The 18,761-nt window shown below is 37.8% G+C and overlaps 1 protein-coding gene across 3 annotated transcripts in view; it reads left to right on the top strand.

Moving 5' to 3' along the window:
• MIB1 (MIB E3 ubiquitin protein ligase 1) overlaps positions 1-18,761 on the top strand; it is a 77,752-nt gene that overhangs the window by 45,358 nt on the left and 13,633 nt on the right. For 2 of the 3 annotated variants that reach the window (XM_058830395.1, XM_058830394.1), the window contains exons 13-18: positions 6,413-6,545; positions 6,923-7,009; positions 9,745-9,906; positions 14,641-14,822; positions 16,058-16,250; positions 18,528-18,606. In XM_058830395.1, coding sequence (XP_058686378.1) covers positions 6,413-6,545; positions 6,923-7,009; positions 9,745-9,906; positions 14,641-14,822; positions 16,058-16,250; positions 18,528-18,606 — 836 coding nt within the window. The remainder of the gene's footprint in view (positions 1-6,412; positions 6,546-6,922; positions 7,010-9,744; positions 9,907-14,640; positions 14,823-16,057; positions 16,251-18,527; positions 18,607-18,761) is intronic. The other variant, XM_058830396.1, reaches the window with a different exon arrangement.

Raw genomic sequence — 18,761 nt, forward strand, 5'->3', positions numbered from 1 at the left:
TGACTTCTGTTGCTTTCTGGTAGAAGTCAAATTTTTTTCTTTTCTATTTGATTTTGTAATTATTCGCTGAAGACAAAGCTGTTGTGCAATACATTCTTGTGAATTCTGTGTAAATGTATATACCTTATTGTTTCTTTGGTTATATGTATGTTGAAATTGATTTTTCAAAAGCAAGAGATGCTTGAAAATCTGAGAGGTAAAAATAAGGAATCAGCTTGCCTACTTAAACTTTTACTAACTAGGCCATTGGTCAGATATGAAATACTAAACTCTTAATTTCAAGGTACAGTGTGCTCTGTAGTACCAGTCTAAGGTATTAATCACTTCCTGTTGCGTGTTCCTGAGAGATGGATACTTCCTTCTTCATTCTTTTAGTGGTTCTGTCTGTACTGCACAGCAAGTATGGTGTGAATCAGATCAGGGAGCTGATTTGGCTTGAAGTTGTGTGCTGACGTGCACTTACGATCGTATAGTTGCCAAAAATAGTACTGTCCTGCTCCTGTATTACTTGTTGCACTATGTTGGTACAAATGTTTCTCTGGCTTCACAGTGAGCAGGCTTGAAGTACTATTCCATATGAGAAATAATCCAACAGAAGAGGATGACCTTTCAGATGCTGTGTTGGGAGCACTTTTGTGGGAGCATTTTTTGAGCAGAGGTGGTAGTCAAGAGAACAAGAAACACTTCAGTAAAATACGCTTTTTCTCCTGTCGTGTTGTAAAATGCATGTCAGACTATACAGTCTTAAAAGAAAACTTTGCCATGGAAGCTGTCTTTAAATCTGAACTGTTTCTTCAACTATTTGAGGCTCTAACAGAAGGCAGGTGAACAGGTTTAGCTGAGCCAGGTTGGGAGCCTGGAGAGGAGTTTGTGGGGGTGGGAGGTGGTGTGTATTTGGAGAATACTTCAAGCTAGGATTACTGTAAAATACATTATGAAACCATGTCACACTGAGACAGTGAAAACCTGAGTTGAGGGAGGAGAATGGCATGAAAGTAGAAAAACCTGTAAGAAAAAGTGCAGTGAATCATTACAACCTCTGGTGATAGGATTGCTGATAAATTTATGCTGATCTAAGACTTCGCTTCTGGAAAGGGCGGTCTGCCCTCCCCGCAGCTCTGGCTTTGTCATTTCCTTACTCCTATTGCTTCTAGTGATCATGGAAGTTGGCGGGGTAGGTTGGATTATCTCATTGATCTGTCTGAAAGCAAACTTGCCAAATCAGGAGTCTGGCAGGTTGTTTCACTTGCTAGAAAATGATTTGTCTGTAGAGCCAACATAATGCAGGAACTGAAGTGCAGGGAAAAAAAGTGGGATTGTATCTTTCAGTAGCAATTTAAGTTAAATGTGTGTATACAGATTGTGAAGTAGCCTTTCTAATTTTCTCTGCCAAAGTATTTGTTTGTAAAAAACCTTAACAAACAATCCCTGAAAGGCCAAACAAACCAACCCCGCCCCACCACTATCCCACAAACCCTCAACCTTCTTAATTTACATTCTGCATTCAAATTTACATTCTGCATTCGAATTGCCATTGGTGGCAGAGAATCTTCTCTGGTTTTTGTTCATGTATTTTTAAACAGGGTGCAAGGATGCTTTTAGTTAAGACTGCTAAATCTGGAATTGCTTTTATGCAATGAGGTGCTGGCTTCATCTTGTTTACAAATACTTTTATCTTGTACAATTTCCATATAAATCTATACTTAAATGTTGCATTCTCAGACAGTACTGATGAGCATCTGCAAAAGTTCCATGAGCAAAATACTGCATGAAATCCAACATTTTTATAAGTAGGTTGGTAATGAATAATAAACCATATGCTAACTTTTCATCATAAGAACAATTTTATTTTCTGTATGTTTAATGTTGATAAACATTAAACATTTGATGTCGAAACAAGTGCTCTGTGCGGCTAAAAGTGAATTAGTGTATTGCTCTTATCTGTGACATATCGTACATTGCAAATACACAATTCACACTGCTGAATTTCCATGACAAGGATTTGAATGAGATGATCTGTATGGTCTCTTCCAACCCAAATGATTCTATGGTCCTGTATACATTGAGCTGTGGTTCCAGACTCTCTAAAAATCCGAATTTAAAAAGAAAAAAAGGAAATTATTACTCATGTGGCAGGGTCAAATAAGGATGCATGTAACAGCAGCATTTTCTGTTACTCTTCTACATCTCAAATTAAATGTAGTGCCATATTAGCGGATGTTCCTTTGACCAAATCACTTGTAACTGTTGAAAGTCTGTCATTTTATGGGGATGAATTACATTGGGCGGTATAAGTCGGTGTACCCCCAACAGCTGCACCTGGGGAAGCAGCAGATACCTCCATCTCAGCCCCCTATACACACATGAGCTTTCCTTTTTGACTGAGCACATGTTTAGCTCCTAGAAAAGAAGCAATGGCTTACTAATGCCTATTGAAGCTTTACAGATAACTCCCTCAAAAACTCTAACTGAAGTTTTTCTCTTGTTCCATTAGAAGTTTTCAGAAGTTGTAAATGGTCATCCAGTGCAAAAAGGCCCAAAATCTTTATGAGCTTCCCGCCAAGCTGAAAATACTGCAGACTAGCAAATGGCAAAGCTTGCCTGTTAAAATTTTTTATTGGTGATGCTTTAGTAATAATGTATGAATAGCATAGTGATGGCATAAGTTCAGTGTTTCAATAAAGAGTTTTAAGCATTGCATCAATAATCTTTGCAGCTCCTCAGACAGCCATGTAATCTGTTACAGTTGAATACACTAAAGATAATAGTTTGAGAAGTTTTCTGTAGTTGTTTTCACGATCAGGGTTACTAATAGATTTGCTGATTTCTTGATCTTTTCAATACAACTACAGTGAAAGCAGTCTGTGGTTCATTTAATGTATACAACATAAAAGCAAGTTTTCACATCTATGTGGTATATATAGAGCAGTACAACCCAGGTTCTTCTGTAACACTTAATGGGGAAGAGTGAATCAAGAATTATTGTGTAATTGGCAGCATTAATTATGTGACTCTGTATGATGTATGCCTGTTCCAGTGAGTGCTGCTCTGAATGGTAGCCACTTAGCTGTCAAAATTTTGGCAGTAGCTCTAGAAAATCCTCTAAAAATTGAAAGAAACTACCTCTCATCTAATGAGGAGGCGAATGCAGCCACTGAGCGGAATTTACCATTGTAGCATTTTAATATCTTGCAAAATTTTAAGGTGTCATTCCATGAAACAGTCCTTCTATCCTCCTGTCCCATAATATAGCATGGCCTGGAAGAGATATATAGTCTTTATCTGAATAAAAAGAAACAGCTCAGTTCCTGGCCCTTCGATGATTTGCTGTGATCAGTAAGATAAAAATCTATTCCACACAGAAGCCATTTATTTGTTTTGGTGGTCCTTCTGTTTTTCCAGGAAGACCAATGCATCTTAAAAGCATTCAAAAAATGTAGCAGGCATCTCATTTCTCTGAAAGCAAGATACCTCTAAATATTTTTTAGTCAAACTTCAGATAAAAATTATTCTGGTATAAGACAGCAAACTAAAGATTTGAAAGAGGATCTGGTAAGGATAACACACAGATATTAAGATGAGTGATCTTCTTCACAGCACACAAAATACTGAGTCAGTTGGTTTCTTATTTGTGTTTCAAAGATGAGGTGTATTAAAGAAATGTCAGTAGTATTTCTGAAGTACATTTACATATTGAGACATCTGATGAAGTGTGTCAATGTACTTTAAATTTTATTTATCTGTGGAGTTGGCAATTTTCTTATTTCCTTACTGAAGAAAAGAATATAAAGTATCATTGGGTTGGTCAGGACAGTTCATTGTTTAGTGACTAGAGCTACTTTGGCAACAGGTTGGCTGTAGTTGAAGTATTGATGCCCTTCCATAGTATTCTTCAAGTTGTAGTTGCAGTTTTATGAATTTTTTTTTATATTTTTTTAAGGCTGTTGTTGCCCCACCTTTTCCTGGTTGGTCGGTCATATTGCTTCTGTCAGTCATAGGGAATTTTTAGGAATTTTTATTGTGTTTTTAGACTATCCATAGTAGATACCCTAGAGCTTTATGGGGTCTTAAGAAGCACTGAGCCTGGCAGGTGAAGATAAAGAGCTTATATGACATGATGCTCTGTGGGCAGCCACTATAGAAGGCTTGTTGTGCTGTTGGCACTGTACTTTGTATCGGCCCAGCATTCTGAAGAGCTGGTGTGGTGTGGTGTGCCCAGATACCAAGCAAACCATAGTGCTCCAGACGTGCTCCCTCCCTAAAGCAGCTTAACACAGTTCTGATGGTGCCAAGATTTGAAAATATGGCATCATTGCATTACAAAATAGACTTTATCAGTGTTTATCAGTGCAACTGATACTGGTTTATTTTGCCACATTTCATAAAGCTTTGGTAACTTGAGTTTTACTAAATTATATAATTAATTTTGAAAAATCCTGCATAAGTGAATCTCTCAAAGAATTAATGTTGCCATTGTTTTTTTCTAAAGTTTTTTCTAGTCTTTTCTTCCTAGTGCATGTGAGAGCTGTAGAAGCTGTTATGAATAGAAGCTGAGTAATGGCTCACAATGAGCAATGTACAATCTGTTACGTGTTGTTGTCTTATATTGCTGTGTTATAAGTGATTTGGACTGTGAGGAAGAAAGAACCTTTCTGCCAGGAAAGCAAAAAAATCCTAAGAGACTGAGAATGCTTTCTGTCCACTCTGAGGAGGACAAACATCCAGAACATCCTGGCTATGGATGTTCCATGTAGCAGCTGGTTTTCTGTGGGTTTATATGATCCTGTGACCTGAAAACTGGTTAGTTGTGATTCCTCTGGGCACTCTGATTCTGGGGGCAAAAAAGTGTCACTTAATACACCATTTTGGCAGCTGCAGCGTAAGTGTGGAACCAGGGGTTTATGTTGTGCACTCAGTAGCAGGAAAACATGGAGATGCTTATTAAGCAAGGTGTCTTACAGGAGCATCTGAGCAGTGTGTGGGAAGGAGCGCACTTCCTTACTGGTACAGTAGTCTACCTCACAGACTTCTCTGTTGTCAAAGAGGGCTTATTATGGTGAGCTGTGCCCAGACACAGCTTTTAGTTTTTTTGATAGGAGACTGATTGGTTTGTTCTAAAAGAGAGCTTAGGAGTGAATAGCACTTCACCTCAGTGTGAATGTTGAAGGCAACAGATGGTTGGAATGAACTGGGAGCTCAGTTATTACTTGACAGGGCAGTCATTCATACCTTTGGAGGGTGTTTTTAAGTAAAAGCTGAGAGGTTCAGTTTATGAGGCTGTCTCTGAGGATTATTGAGATTGCACATTTTGATACCATAACTCTAGTGAAAAACTTCCATTTAATTCAGAAACATTCTCTGCCTTGCAAGGCAGTGTGTGACTGAATGATTCCACTTGCATTAGCAAGTATTACTTGTGTTTTAAAAGTTTGAATTTTGTCCAGAAGTTCTGTTTCTCCTGTAGATAGCATGTTCCATCAACAGTAGGGAAACATCAGATGACAGAAGAGGTTTCTTGGCACAGGATTGTAGCGGTTTCTGGTTTTGTGTTTGTCTTTAAGGAACTGTCATAAGGGAGCTGCATATGCTGTTTATAAAGATAAGACAATAAGGGGTTTATGTTTGGTAACGTATGTATTCCAAAAGCTAAGTGAAGACATGTAAGCTTAAGAAAACTGTTTCTCAGAGAATACAAGATTGAGCAATTTGTGTATCTAGCATTGTGTTGTTAATACCCTTAACCTTCAGTCATTGGACTTCATGGATTTTACTTGGCTTTAATACTTGTAGCAATCAAGTTGCTTTTCCCCACCCTACCCCCTGCCTACCAGGCACTGCCATGGTGTGTTATAGTCAACCATTATAAGAAAATATCCTACTAGTACTCACTTCACAGTTTCAGCATTTATTTTGTCTGTGCTTAAGAGATCTTGCTCCATTTTCTTTCTCAGAAACGAAATTTTAATTGTTACAGCCCATGGCATCAATTTATAAAGTGATGATTTTAAAGAAATCTAATGTAGTGGATCTTGGTCGTTAAATATTTAAGTAAAGGACGCTATATAAAGATTTTAAGGGAGAAAATTCTTTTGTCTACATTTCAGAATTTGCTTGAGTACGTCTTTAATGTAATTTTTATTGCTAGATAGCATTCTTCTGAAAAACAAACCTGATCCTCACACTGTTCCAGGCATTGTGTGGTTTGTTTGTGTGCTTTAACTAGAAGAAAGTGAGCATGAAATTATTCTGCTTTGGAACTGTTGGTATAGCTTTTCACCCACTTTCTCTGTTTGAAAAGAAGATGAAAATTATTTTAGCCACTACTACGTAGCTCTGAGAATTGATGTTGTTCTACTATTGTCATTCAGCATATGTTGTAGGGGTATTTATGCCATCTCTGTATTTTTTTCAGTGCAATGCGTGTGTTGTTGTCCAAGTTACCACGACCGTGGATTGTTGATGAGAAAAAAGATGATGGTTACACTGCCTTACATCTGGCAGCTCTCAATAATCATGTGGAAGTGGCTGAACTTCTGGTGCATCAGGTAGGACTCTTTTCTCAGGAGAATTTAAATGTCGTACTTTGGTTAACCGTCTGATGTGAAAATAGTTGGCTGCTTTACGCCTGCAGTTGCAATGTGGAAACAGTGGAGCAGGAAAGGACCTGTTGAGCTCTAAAGGTCAGACTTGCCTTTGAGATTGTTACAATGGCCTAATGGTGCAGAGGGACTGAAAATTTTGATACCTAGTTTCACTCAACAGATTAACATCTATACTTTGAATAATTGAAGTATTTAATAAGTTCTGTTCTCAAATCCCCTAACTTGGAATTGTATTCAGGGTGATAGTGTCCTAATGGACTGCCTTGCCTATAGATGAGTTGGTGGGATGATAATGTTCTAATGCTTTGAATATCTTGCAGGGCAATGCTAACCTGGATATCCAGAATGTTAACCAGCAAACTGCTCTTCATCTTGCTGTTGAACGACAGCATACACAAATTGTTAGGGTAAGTATCTTATTTGCAGTAAGCCATATGGTTAATGGCATTTGACTAAAGCTGATGGCACCTGTTAAAATATGAATACTTCATGAACATTTAAAAAATTATTTGACAACATATAGTCACTGCATGTTTGTTTGATGGATTTTGTTTAATTCAGAAGCCTGCCAACTTGCACAGAAGGTCAGTCAGCAATATGAACGCCACTTGAGGCATGCTAAATTTTTGTACATGTACATTATGGTTTCCTCTATGTGCTTGCCAATTTCAGCATCCTTTCTTGTTTAGTAAGGAAGAATGTGTTCAGCTGTTACTTGTTTGAATCTTGTGGTGCTGTTAGGGAACTGTCAAATAGCATTTCTGATGTCTTTTGCTGTATGAGTAATTATCCTTGCTCATTGCTCTTGCAAATTGTAACACAAAATATCTTTATATGACCTTAACTACTTTCAGTCTCTGAGTGTTTAGCACTCCCTGCTCTTAGCTTGTCAGACCTATAAGCAGATAACAATAGTAAAAGGTGAAAGGAATGTTACCCTGGTTTTTTGCTCGTGGGGTTGCAGAGGTTAAACTTAACAAACCTTTGTTACTAGCACAGGAAGTGTGAGTCTGGCATAGCTTGCTGTTTCTGGCCTGTGTGCACTGTGAATCAGGACCTGTGTGGCTGAGTGTTTGCCTTGCCACTGTGGGCTTTTAAGGCTCAGACAGAGCACTCACTGCTATCAGAGTGGATACATCAACCTGACCTTGGCCTTTGGTGTAATTTTTTTGTCTTTGTAGAGTCATTTTGTATGAAAAACTGTCTCTTATTCAGGCGTACACAGAATTTCCCCCACTATGCAGATTTGCATTCTTTCAAGTGTTATTTTACCATAAGGTTTCTCCCTCTCTGAGGGCTGATGGGTGTGATCCCATTACAGTGAAACATGTGATACGGCCCTATATCTGGAACTGCTTGCTACCAGAAGAATGGTTTCCTAGAGTCAGTGCCACTTGCATCCTGCAAGCTATTTGCAGCTGTTTGGTGAACTCTTGTGGCCTTCTGGAATTTACACAGTACCTGGGAATACAATATTAATGTAGCAGATGAGCAGGAAGGTAGGCACGTAGAAGAGCTAGCATGTGTATTTGACTGACATGCTTATATCTGAGAATGTTTAAATGAATGACCCTGTAGAGTATCCATTTTTCAGAGGTGGATTAACTTTAAGAAGTCCTAAAATAGCTCATGCAGCCATGCAAAGAACATGTTGGCTCCATATTTCAAAATTAATTCCTATTGGATACCTTCCAGGGCTGGGTTTGTACCCTTAGGCATTTGTGGAATAGTGGTCAAAGGTAGCAGAGTTCTTTTAAAAGTCCTACTGCCATGACAAAGGGCAGTGGTTTGCCTTTTTTTAATTATTATTTTTAAACTTCTGCAAAGATTCTGGAATCCTGTGGTAGTCAAGTATTCCAGGAGAAACTCTAAGCAGTAAAGAGCTGACACTTTGGCAGACACAAGATATGAATATGAGAAAAGAAATTGGGCTAGAGTAAATCCATTTAGGGAGTTTAAGTAGTCGAGTAGTGTCTGTTGACTGTGTCAACTATTGGCTGGTTTTCTTGGTTTCACTTGTGGAAGAAATGGTTGGGGAAAACGGTAAGCTGCAAATAATTGCAGTAAGATACTTCCTTGGAAATTAGGCTTTGAACTCCTTTTAAGCTATTTTCCTTTTAGCCGGTTCTGCAGTCTGGGGTTCTTTGGTTCTGAGATACTGAGCTCCTTGCAAGCATGTGAGTTCTAAAGAGGGAGATCGCTCTTTGTGTATTCCTGTTTTTAGATTATGCCTTTTGTCTCTGCTGCTGATCCCAGTTTTGCAGAGTAGCAGAAGCTCAAAAACTGAAGTTAAAACCTCAGCTGCTGCCTGCAGGCTTCTGAATTAAAAATGGTGACAGTGACAGGGTTTACTTTTCAGGGACAGTTGGTATTATTTTGTCAGCATGTATTGACTGATTTGTTCAACAGCATCTTTAACAGAGTTCTGGTGGCTTGAATTATGGAAGGGCTGTATGCAAAGGCCATAGGAATAGGAGGGCCTCTGCAGCCTTGTGCTTGTTTTGTGTCATGTGAACAGGAACGGGTGTCTAAAATTAGCTTTAGAGACAAGTCTTACGGTTCATTACTTTCCAAAGTGTTCTGAGAGGGGTTTTAATAGTGTCATTGGTTTTTATGTCTTCTCCTGAATTAGGGTAAACTGAAGTACATGCTTAACTACTTTGCTAATGCAAGGACACTGTAAATCAAGTTTTAAAGTTCAGCATGGTGTGAAAGTGGTGATTTTTGAGGTCATTGAAATCTAATAGTTAAAAATATATACCTATCTTAAGTATTGTACATATTGCTTTAATATATTACATTGTTTGTAGGCTGTCTTACAAGAATTAAAGGCTAAGGAAGTAAAAAGAATCCTCTAAAATTGTATCTTTCATAGCACTCAGAGAGCACAGGCAAGCATTAGCCTTCTGCTGAAATAAGCTTGATGCTTGAGACAGATAAATGCTTTGGTTGAGGGCTGAGCTCCAGGTATGGAAAATAAATTTAAATTAATTCTGCTGTGAATTGTAGCAAGATAGGAAGTAGCCCGTTTGAGCCTCCTAGAGAATCCTAAACTATAATTTTATGAAATTATTTCTAAAAGGAATAAATAGGGAGTTTTTTTGTTTGTTTTTTTCTTAATGTTGGTTCTCTCTCTTTCCAGCTCTTAGTCCGTGCAGGTGCTAAATTGGATATTCAGGATAAAGATGGGGATACTCCCCTGCATGAAGCCCTGAGACACCACACCCTGTCACAGCTCCGCCAGCTCCAAGACATGCAAGATGTGGGCAAGGTAGATACTGCTTGGGAGCCATCAAAGAACACAGTAAATAAAACACATTTATTTATTTATTCTTTTTCCCCCCCTTGTATAATTGTCTCTTTGTCTAGTTCTGTACTGTTGGACTGGTTTTTGGCAGCATAAGTTTATATAGACATTCTGCATTAAATTGCAGTACAGGCACAAATCATATTGTTATATGTGACTTTTCATGTGAAGCCATTACCTTTTTTGAATAAAAAGAGGGTTATGTAGCTCAAAAATATTTTTACAAATTTCTCTCCTATATTGAACACGTATGGCTGCCAAAAAATCAAAGTTTATCTCTTTTGGAAAGAGAATTAAACTGTATTACAGTACAGAATAAGACTGAAATAGTTTTCTGTGATTCAGCATCTTGCATGTTTTTATAGCTTTAATTGCTTAGTTCTTCTATACCTTCCTAAAAGTATGTTCTGCTAGAACAAGGCATTCTTAATTTTGTATGTTTATTGATATGTGTATTTTTGACAGAGTTCATTTCAGAAATTGTGCTGTAGTAAGGAAATAGTTTAAAAGCCTCCAGGTAATAAAAATGTTCTACTGAAAAAAAGGAACTCTCACACCCAAAAAGCTGTGTGAACCCTTTATGAAAGGTGACATTTATAGTTTGCCTGAGAGACAAAGGAGAAATATAATTATGGAGCAATTCAGATTGAGAAAAATAAACTTTTTTTTTATTTTGGTATTAAAGATGCACAACATAATGATGGATCAGATCTGCTAAACCATTAGTTGCCAGTATAATTTTTTTCTAATTTTAACTGTCGGTTAAAATAAGAAAATTTTTTTGTTGTTGTTTTTGCATTTCATTAAGAAAAGACAAATACACCAACTTTATGAAGAAGTCTTTGTTCAAAACAATAATTCCACTGAAAAATTTTTTTTTCAGATTGGTTATGTAAGCTCACTGAAGTAAACTGGAATAAGCTTTGAAAGAGATTTGAAGTATGACTAGCATGTGTAGAGAAAATGCATGTGTCCTTTTCAATGAGACAAGAAGAGCGGTTACAGCTCAGTTGTTTCCGTGATCTGAAATGGACTCTATGAGAGCTGTCTGGAATACTTTGTGTTCATGTGTTTAACTGTGGAATGAATGAAAGGGAGATGATTTTTTTTTTTTCCTCAGATTCAGCATTTCATAAATTGGTTTCTCTTCCCAGTTTTATTAATGGCATCCACAATGAAACTAGAGTTGTGTATTGAGTTTTGAGGGTTTTAACAGAAGAAGTGGGGGTCTTTTTCCATCACCTTTTAACTTTCTTGTTGGGGGGATTTTACACTTTAGAGAATTAAGTTTTATTTCTAGTTTTATTTGACAAGTATCCTTGGTTTAAACCAAAAGTGTAATTTTAAAAAAAAATTACATGGAAGTAATAAAGAGCAGGCAAAAGCATGAGAAGAAAAGAAAAAAAATTCCTTCACATTGTATCTCTGATCCTAAATGTTTTAAGGTTTTAAAAAAGTATGATCAACCAATACTTCCTCTCCTTTCTCAGCATGATCAAACTACTTGTCATTTCTTTGCACTTTGTTTAGCTGCAGAGAAAATTTTTACCAAACTAACAAATTTGGGAGGTTTAAGTGGTGTGGAGAAGATAAGTTCTGTCAGAGATGAAAACTTGCTTTTTTTCGTTTTATGTGAAATGTAGAAGATGGAGTAAATATAGCTGAAAATGCTTTACGATGATCAGCAAATCAAACTGGTATTTTTTGTGAAAAACGGTAAATAAGAACAATACTTGTACCTATCTAGCTTTATTTAAATGGCAGTAAGGCCAAAAATCTATAAACTAGACTTTACCATTAAACATTTTTAAATATTAAGCTGCCTTTGACCCAAAATTGAGTATCAACAAAGACAGAATTGAAGCTGTGAAAATATGTGCAGGCATCTGGACCTTTAAAGCTACCCAAGGACACATTGGTAATTTGTCTTGTTTGGAATTGCAAATACAAGTGATAGATAATAGAAGATAAATCGGATTAATAATTTAGCCTGGGAATCAGTAAGGCTTTCTTTTTGTAAATGTGATTACTTAAATTGAAGGTTTGTTTTGGGAGATTTTTTTGTTTTTCTTCATTGATTCCTTTAAAGGTTGGAAAATGTGTCAGATTTCATTAGGCTAAGTGATAGTAACACATCTCTGTAAATACTTAGTATTTTAGAGCTCATTTTTGCTTGGCTCTATTTTAATTAATTTTGGACTGCTGTCTTGGAGATTCCAACTTACTGAGGCCTGTAGGGTGCCTCTTTGGTACTTCAACAAATAATTATTTCTATTTTTGTTTCAGTAATAAACTGAAAAGTTTCATTTGCAGGATTTTAGGGCTTTTCCATACTAATCAAGTTGGTTGGACAGCAACTCATTGAAATTGTATGATTTGTTACTTTTTACTTTGACCACTGTTTAAAATACAAAACAATACTTTTTACTGATTATCATTAATTTACTTCATAAATGGAACTAAATGGAATGAATTCTTTAACAATTATTTTTTTTTTTTAGTAGTTCCTTGTGATTGCAAACGTTATGCCTGTTGGAACAGGCTCCCCAGGGAAGTGGTCACAGCGCCAAGCCTGCCAGAGTTCAAGAAGCTTTTGGACAGTGATCTCAGGCACCTGGTGCAAATCCTGGGGCTGTCCTCTGCAGGGGCAGGAATTGAGCTTGATGATCCTTGTGAATTCCTTCTAACTCAGGATATTCTATGTTACATCTAAAACAATTTTTGTCAGGTTTCTTAGGTTGGTTTTTTGATAGACTATTTAAAATGGATGTACTTGACAATCTTGATAGTACACAAAGCCCTACTCAATTTAGGTACCACTCTGAAAAACATTTTTGTGCTCAGGTGCTATGAGAAGTGAACCCCATTTCTTTAAATAATTTTTAAGTTTTCCATCCAGCATATTGTGGTGATTGTGCTGCTGGGAGGAGAAACTTTCTGAAGTATAGTCTCTACCACCACAAAAATGTCATGTGAATTACTTGATTACAGATGCACTGTTCTGGCCTAGAGTATACATTTATTTATCCTAAATAATTGTAATATTCCCAGGGTTATTTTGTGTAATTTATTTTAATATAGGTGTCTTTCTGACCTTTAAAATGCTTTTAAATGATGCCACTGACTAAACTAATGTGAAGTGTTTACTGCTTCAAAGGTAGCTCACTAGTTACAATTACTTAGATTGTATTTATACAGTTTTCATGGATTAAATTGAGACTAGTGAATTGGCTGGGACTGGACTGTGTTGATGCGTTTCAGGGTTAGCCCCCTCCAGAGATAATTTGCTGCAGCCATACTGGGCACTAAGACATTATAATGGAGACTATTTTGTGCCTGGGCTGTTTTGTGGTGTTCTCATTCTTTGTGCCTGAAAAGTTGCATGCTTATTGAGAAATGTCGTAGAATGCAATGTTGTCCTGGTGTTTTCAAATTGTTCAGCCTGCCAGAGGCATTTTAGAGCCTAGGGTTTTTGTGACCAGTGTAGATGACCATTCCATGATGACACTGCCAGCCCTGGAGCACATCAGTTTCACTGGGTGTTGTGCTGTCTTAATGTTGGCTGGATTAATAGTACGGTCCAAAGTACCAGGACTGAAGCTGAGTAAAATCTCTCTTTTGCTTCAGCCAGTGCTGTAATTGAAGTGCAGAAAAATGGCCTCAATTGATAAATTAAAATTTTCTGTTATGTGAAACAATTGTTTCTGTTACCATGAAACAATTTGTTTCCATAACTTAGTGCTTTTCCTGGTATAAAGCCTTTGGAGCTATACTGTTCTTACCTAATCATGAGTAAGAATGCAGGAGGAGTGTCTGAATTCATTAAGTGACCTTCAGTAGTCTTGTAGCCTCAGTGATACATATTGATAAAAGAACTTAGCATTAAAAAAAAATGTACAGACTGAGGTTTAAAAAAATGCTTCCCTAGGCAACTGGGTTTCCTTGATTTGGAGCTGCCCTAGCTTTGCCAAAGCTCTTCCTTTGAATATAGTGTAGTGTAGTTTGCTGAGGGATTCTTAGTGATGCCAACAGTTCTGTGTTATATGTGCATTTTATCTGACTGAACTTTAATACAAAAAAGATGTTGGGAGCAGGCCCAGATTGCTCTGGAGTAGGGGACTGCTCCTTGCTGGGCTGTGGTGGCGAGCATTCCTAGTGTTTCTAGCTGACCCTGTGAAGCAGTAACATGAGAATATATAACAGCTGTAAAAGGGCAAAGTATGTGATTAGATGGGGACAGTGTGTGTGTTTTAATCCATCCAGGCTGAGACTGAAATTGAGTTAATTTGTTGGGCAGGTACTTACTTGCTGGACAAAAAGTAGATGTGCATTCATTTCCCTGCTCAACTGTTTTCAGTCTAAGAGTGGTGGTCGCATTTTGTCTGAACTCAGCAATTTGAGTATATACCGAAGCGTGTTCTGAATATACCCACTGGAACTTTGCCCTTTACAGTGCTTACATAGAAGGACAGCCGCTTCACATGTGAGTGTAGGTGTGCAGGGAATTGAGTGCTTTAGTAGCTGAACAATTCCTTGCTGAATTTAGTTCCCTAGAGGAAAACTGAATATAGCTGACTCAAATTGTTTTGATTTTAGTTCTAGAGATGTTTCCTTGGGCTTACATGTTTATGCATATATGTGCATGTGCACATATCGAGTAGCTTTACTTTAGCCAGATGATTCTTAACTGTTTAGAGAGTCTTTCTTGTTTACATATTTGTTTTCTTTTAGTTAATAATGGGACTTGGCACTCAAGGAGCAGAGAAGAAGAGTGCTGCATCTATTGCCTGCTTCCTGGCAGCCAATGGGGCTGACCTCGGCATTCGTAACAAAAAGGGTCAGTCCCCTCTCGATCTCTGCCCTGATCCAAGTCTCTGCAAAGCATTGGCTAAATGTCACAAAGAAAAAGTCAGGTTTGTATATTTATAAAATACATAGTTTCCAGATCTCTGCTTTCCACAGATTAACTGATTTCTTTAAAATGTTGATCCTTTAATTAGAAATAGGTAATTAAAACATACAAATTTGGGGGTTTGGCGAGGTTTTTTGTATGTGTTTTTTTGGTTTTTTTTTTACTTTTAATTCTTTGGGTTTTATGGTACACTGAATGCTATTCAGAAATACATTAATTGAAATTTACCCAAGTCTTAGAGGACTTTCATGCATATTAGTATGGGAGAGGGGAGAGTGGGAAGGTGACAGTCTTCAGGTGGAGGTTAGTAGAACTTCACAAGGGGGTTGGGGGAAAATCCCTGGAAGAATAAATAACTTAAGTGTTGCAAACAGGTTAGCCTGGGAACTTGTGAAATCTCTGTCCAGACAACTTTTAATGACTGAAATGGGCAAAACCCAATATAAACTGATACGCATTCAGTGTTGATGCTGCTTTGAGAAGGTCACCTTCTCAACTCACTGAGTATCTGTTAATCTGAACAACTGTATGTTTCTGTGTAAAGAGAACGAGGGGGTGGGTTTAGGAATTAGGGTTTCAGTGAAATATCATGTTGTCAGGTCCATGCAGTATCAGATGATTCACTTTGTCCTAGTTAGGTTCCACTGCTGTTGCTGCAAATGATTCTCACCCTTAATTCCTGTATGGAAATCAAAACTGTACGTTCAAAATGTGACAAAGAGAGGCTGTTTTTATTGATGTTGCCCTGGTGAGGAGTAAGGTTCTTACTTCCTTTCGGAGTCAGTGCGTGTGTCTGTGTGTGTGTGTGTGTGTGTGTGTGTGTGTAAGGCTGGGCACGCACGCCCTCTGCGGGCAGCGCAGCGCGGGGCTCCGGCCCGGCGTGCGGCACTGCCGGCCATGGGACGGGCGAGGCCCAGGGGCTGCGTGTGCCCGTCAGAATCACAGAGCACGTCTCTGCTAGTAAAGCAAGCTCTTAGGACGAGAGGAAGGGACTTTTTACATTCACGACACAGTATCCTGACTTGTGTGTCCTGTTTCTGTACAATGCCTTATCCAAGTGTGCGACCTTGCAGTCCACTGTTAGCTGTAATTCTTGGAAAAGGCAGTTCAGATTGCTTTATGATCATACACTGATGCCTGAGTGCATTGGAGTATATAAGTGGCCGGTTGATGTACGTTTTAAATTGAGTGGGGTTTTTTTATTCTTACAAGTTTGACTGCAAGGTTTCTTTGTAGTGGCCAGGTTGGTTCCCGAAGTCCATCTATGATCAACAATGATTCTGAAACCTTAGAAGAATGTATGGTGTGTTCAGACATGAAGAGGGATACTCTGTTTGGCCCATGTGGCCACATTGCCACGTGTTCTTTGTGCTCACCACGAGTGAAAAAATGCCTCATCTGTAAAGAACAAGTTCAGTCTAGGACAAAGGTAAAAGCCTCTGAAATTTATTTTTTACTTTGTAATGGAAAAGTAAAAGAAAAAAAAAATAAAAAAGAGGTTAAAGAAATATATATCTTCTTTTTTGTGGTATTATGCCTTACACATGTCTCACTGGATGGAATTAATTTTGCATCATAATGATATCTTGCTCTTTTCTGTTTGCCTGTCATACCTACCTCTCCCTGCCTTGCAATGTCTTTATTGTTCAGGTCCTCAGAGTTCCTAATACAGTCACCCGAGGATGCTTTATTGAAATAGACTATTTCCCCCTGCCATGGTGTCTTTTCTTCATGTTAAGATAAATTGCTGCTTTTTCTGAAGTATAATTTCCCTCAGTAATACTGAGTTCTTCTATTCCTTAGGGCTGCTTGAAAGATGATTTGCCTGTAAACTGAGTTAATATGTGCTTGTTTGTGTAGTTAATAATTATTTTCAGCTTTCACCTTCTTTTTCTATGGAAATACGACTTTCATTACGTTGTCTTTTTCCTTCAGAGAATCAACCAGTCATGCCCTATTTCGGAGACCAAGATTTCTCAAATGGTTACTCCCAAATAGTTTTGACTATATGGGTACATCCTCTTGCTTTTCTGTTTTATTTTTTCCTTGTAATCACTAAGACTTGTCCTGGTTTCTTTTAGCTGTTAAAAAGAGAAATCATGTTCTGCACTCGGATTTATTTTTGGTTTTGGATTGGCTTTGGGCTTTTTTTTGTTTGGTTGGGTTTTTTTGGCTTTTGGTTTTTTTGGGGTTTTTTTTGTTGGTTGGTTTTTTTAGGAAACCGAACTGGTTTTGTTTGTTTTTTTTGCTTTTTCCAAACATATTTGATTGGTCTGCTTCTGTGGTATGTTGTTTTTCCCTCCATCTCAGAGTAAGTATAAGAATTGTAAATATAAAGTTGCACTGGTTTTGCTATTCACTCTCTCATGCTTCTTACACTGTTCACTGTTATGCATTGTGTATGTTCAAAAGCCAAATGTTAACATAGTGGGAGCTTCTTTTCTCTAGACTTTCTTTATAGTCAGTTAAAGGGTTCTGCCACTGGATGATTTGGAGCAGCAAAGTGAGGGTTCTGCCCCTACTCATCCGTCTAAAGAAGCTAATCTAAGGAAATCAGCTTTCCCAGGTGAAAGCTAAGCTTTGTGGATAACCTTGCTTTGATTTCTTTTGCTGAATTAGTTTGAGAGATTGGAATATCTGGTCAATACTTCTCATACTGTATATACTTCTACTTACTCTACTTTTCTGTATAAAAACTTGCAGTAGTATCTGCAAGGCTAAGTAATGATTGAATCAGGACAACAGTTCTATGAACTGAAAGAGGTGGCCCAGGCCTGTATAAATGGAATTGTATGTGATGACTATGATCATACTGCATATGCCCCATCCCTGGAAGTGTTTAAGGCCAGCTTGGATGGGGCCATGAGTAATCTGGTCTAGTGGAAGGTTTCCCTGCCCATGGCAGGGGTTGGAACTGGAGAATCTTTAAGGTCCTTTTCAATCCATTTGATGATTCCATGATATATACAGCTCTCACATAAAAGGACTTGAGAAACCCTGACCCAGAACATTTCTGTAAAAGTACCTTTTAAGTGAATTTCATGAGATCATAGAATGTTGGAAGGGGCCTTTAAAATCAGTCATATAACTGACATAGAATACAGTGCAGTGAGCAGGGACATCTTCAATGAGATTAGGTTGCTCAGAGCCCTGTCCAGCCTGACCTTGAATGTTCCTAGGGATGGATCATCTACCACCACTCTGGGTAACCTGTTTCAGTGTTTCATGACCTTCATCATAAAAAAATTATTTCTTGTATCTAGTCCAAATTTGCTTTCTTTTAGTCTAGAACTATTACTCCCTGTACTATTGCAACAGGCTCAGCATAAAAGTTTGGTCCCATAATTCTTAAAAGGCACTTTTAATTACAGAAAGGCTGTACTAATGTCTTCTTGGAGACCTCTTCTCCAGGCTGATCAACCCTGATTTAAGTATCTGTGATGGAATAAAGAAGGAGAAAAGAAAAAAGAAAAATAAATTTATGCTGTCCTAACTGCTTCTTTGTGCCTGTCACTGTACTGAATGTATAAAAATTGCCAGCAAATACCTGTTCTTAGAAGTTAGCGTGATAACTCATTTAAGTTGCATATTGATATGCTGAATTAGTTAAAAACCCCACTAGATGGAGATTCTTGAGGCCCACATGCCTTGCAAAGTAGAGAGCAGGAGATACACTTTGCTCACATGTATATGTTGTTCTTAACAGATTGAAGAATGCGTAGTATGTTCAGACAAAAAGGCAGCGGTGCTCTTCCAGCCTTGTGGTCATATGTGTGCCTGTGAGAGTAAGTAACTTTACAAAACCTCTTTTTGAAATACTCATGATCCAGAACGCTTTTAATCACATTACTAAAAGGTCATTAGTAATCTGATGTCAGGTTCAATTTACTTGGTGTGATTGTCAGAATTTTGGCATTATTTGTCGTGGTGATAATAATTG

The sequence above is a fragment of the Poecile atricapillus genome, chromosome 2 (genome assembly GCF_030490865.1).
Source record: "Poecile atricapillus isolate bPoeAtr1 chromosome 2, bPoeAtr1.hap1, whole genome shotgun sequence".
Classification (NCBI taxonomy): Eukaryota; Metazoa; Chordata; class Aves; order Passeriformes; family Paridae; genus Poecile; species Poecile atricapillus.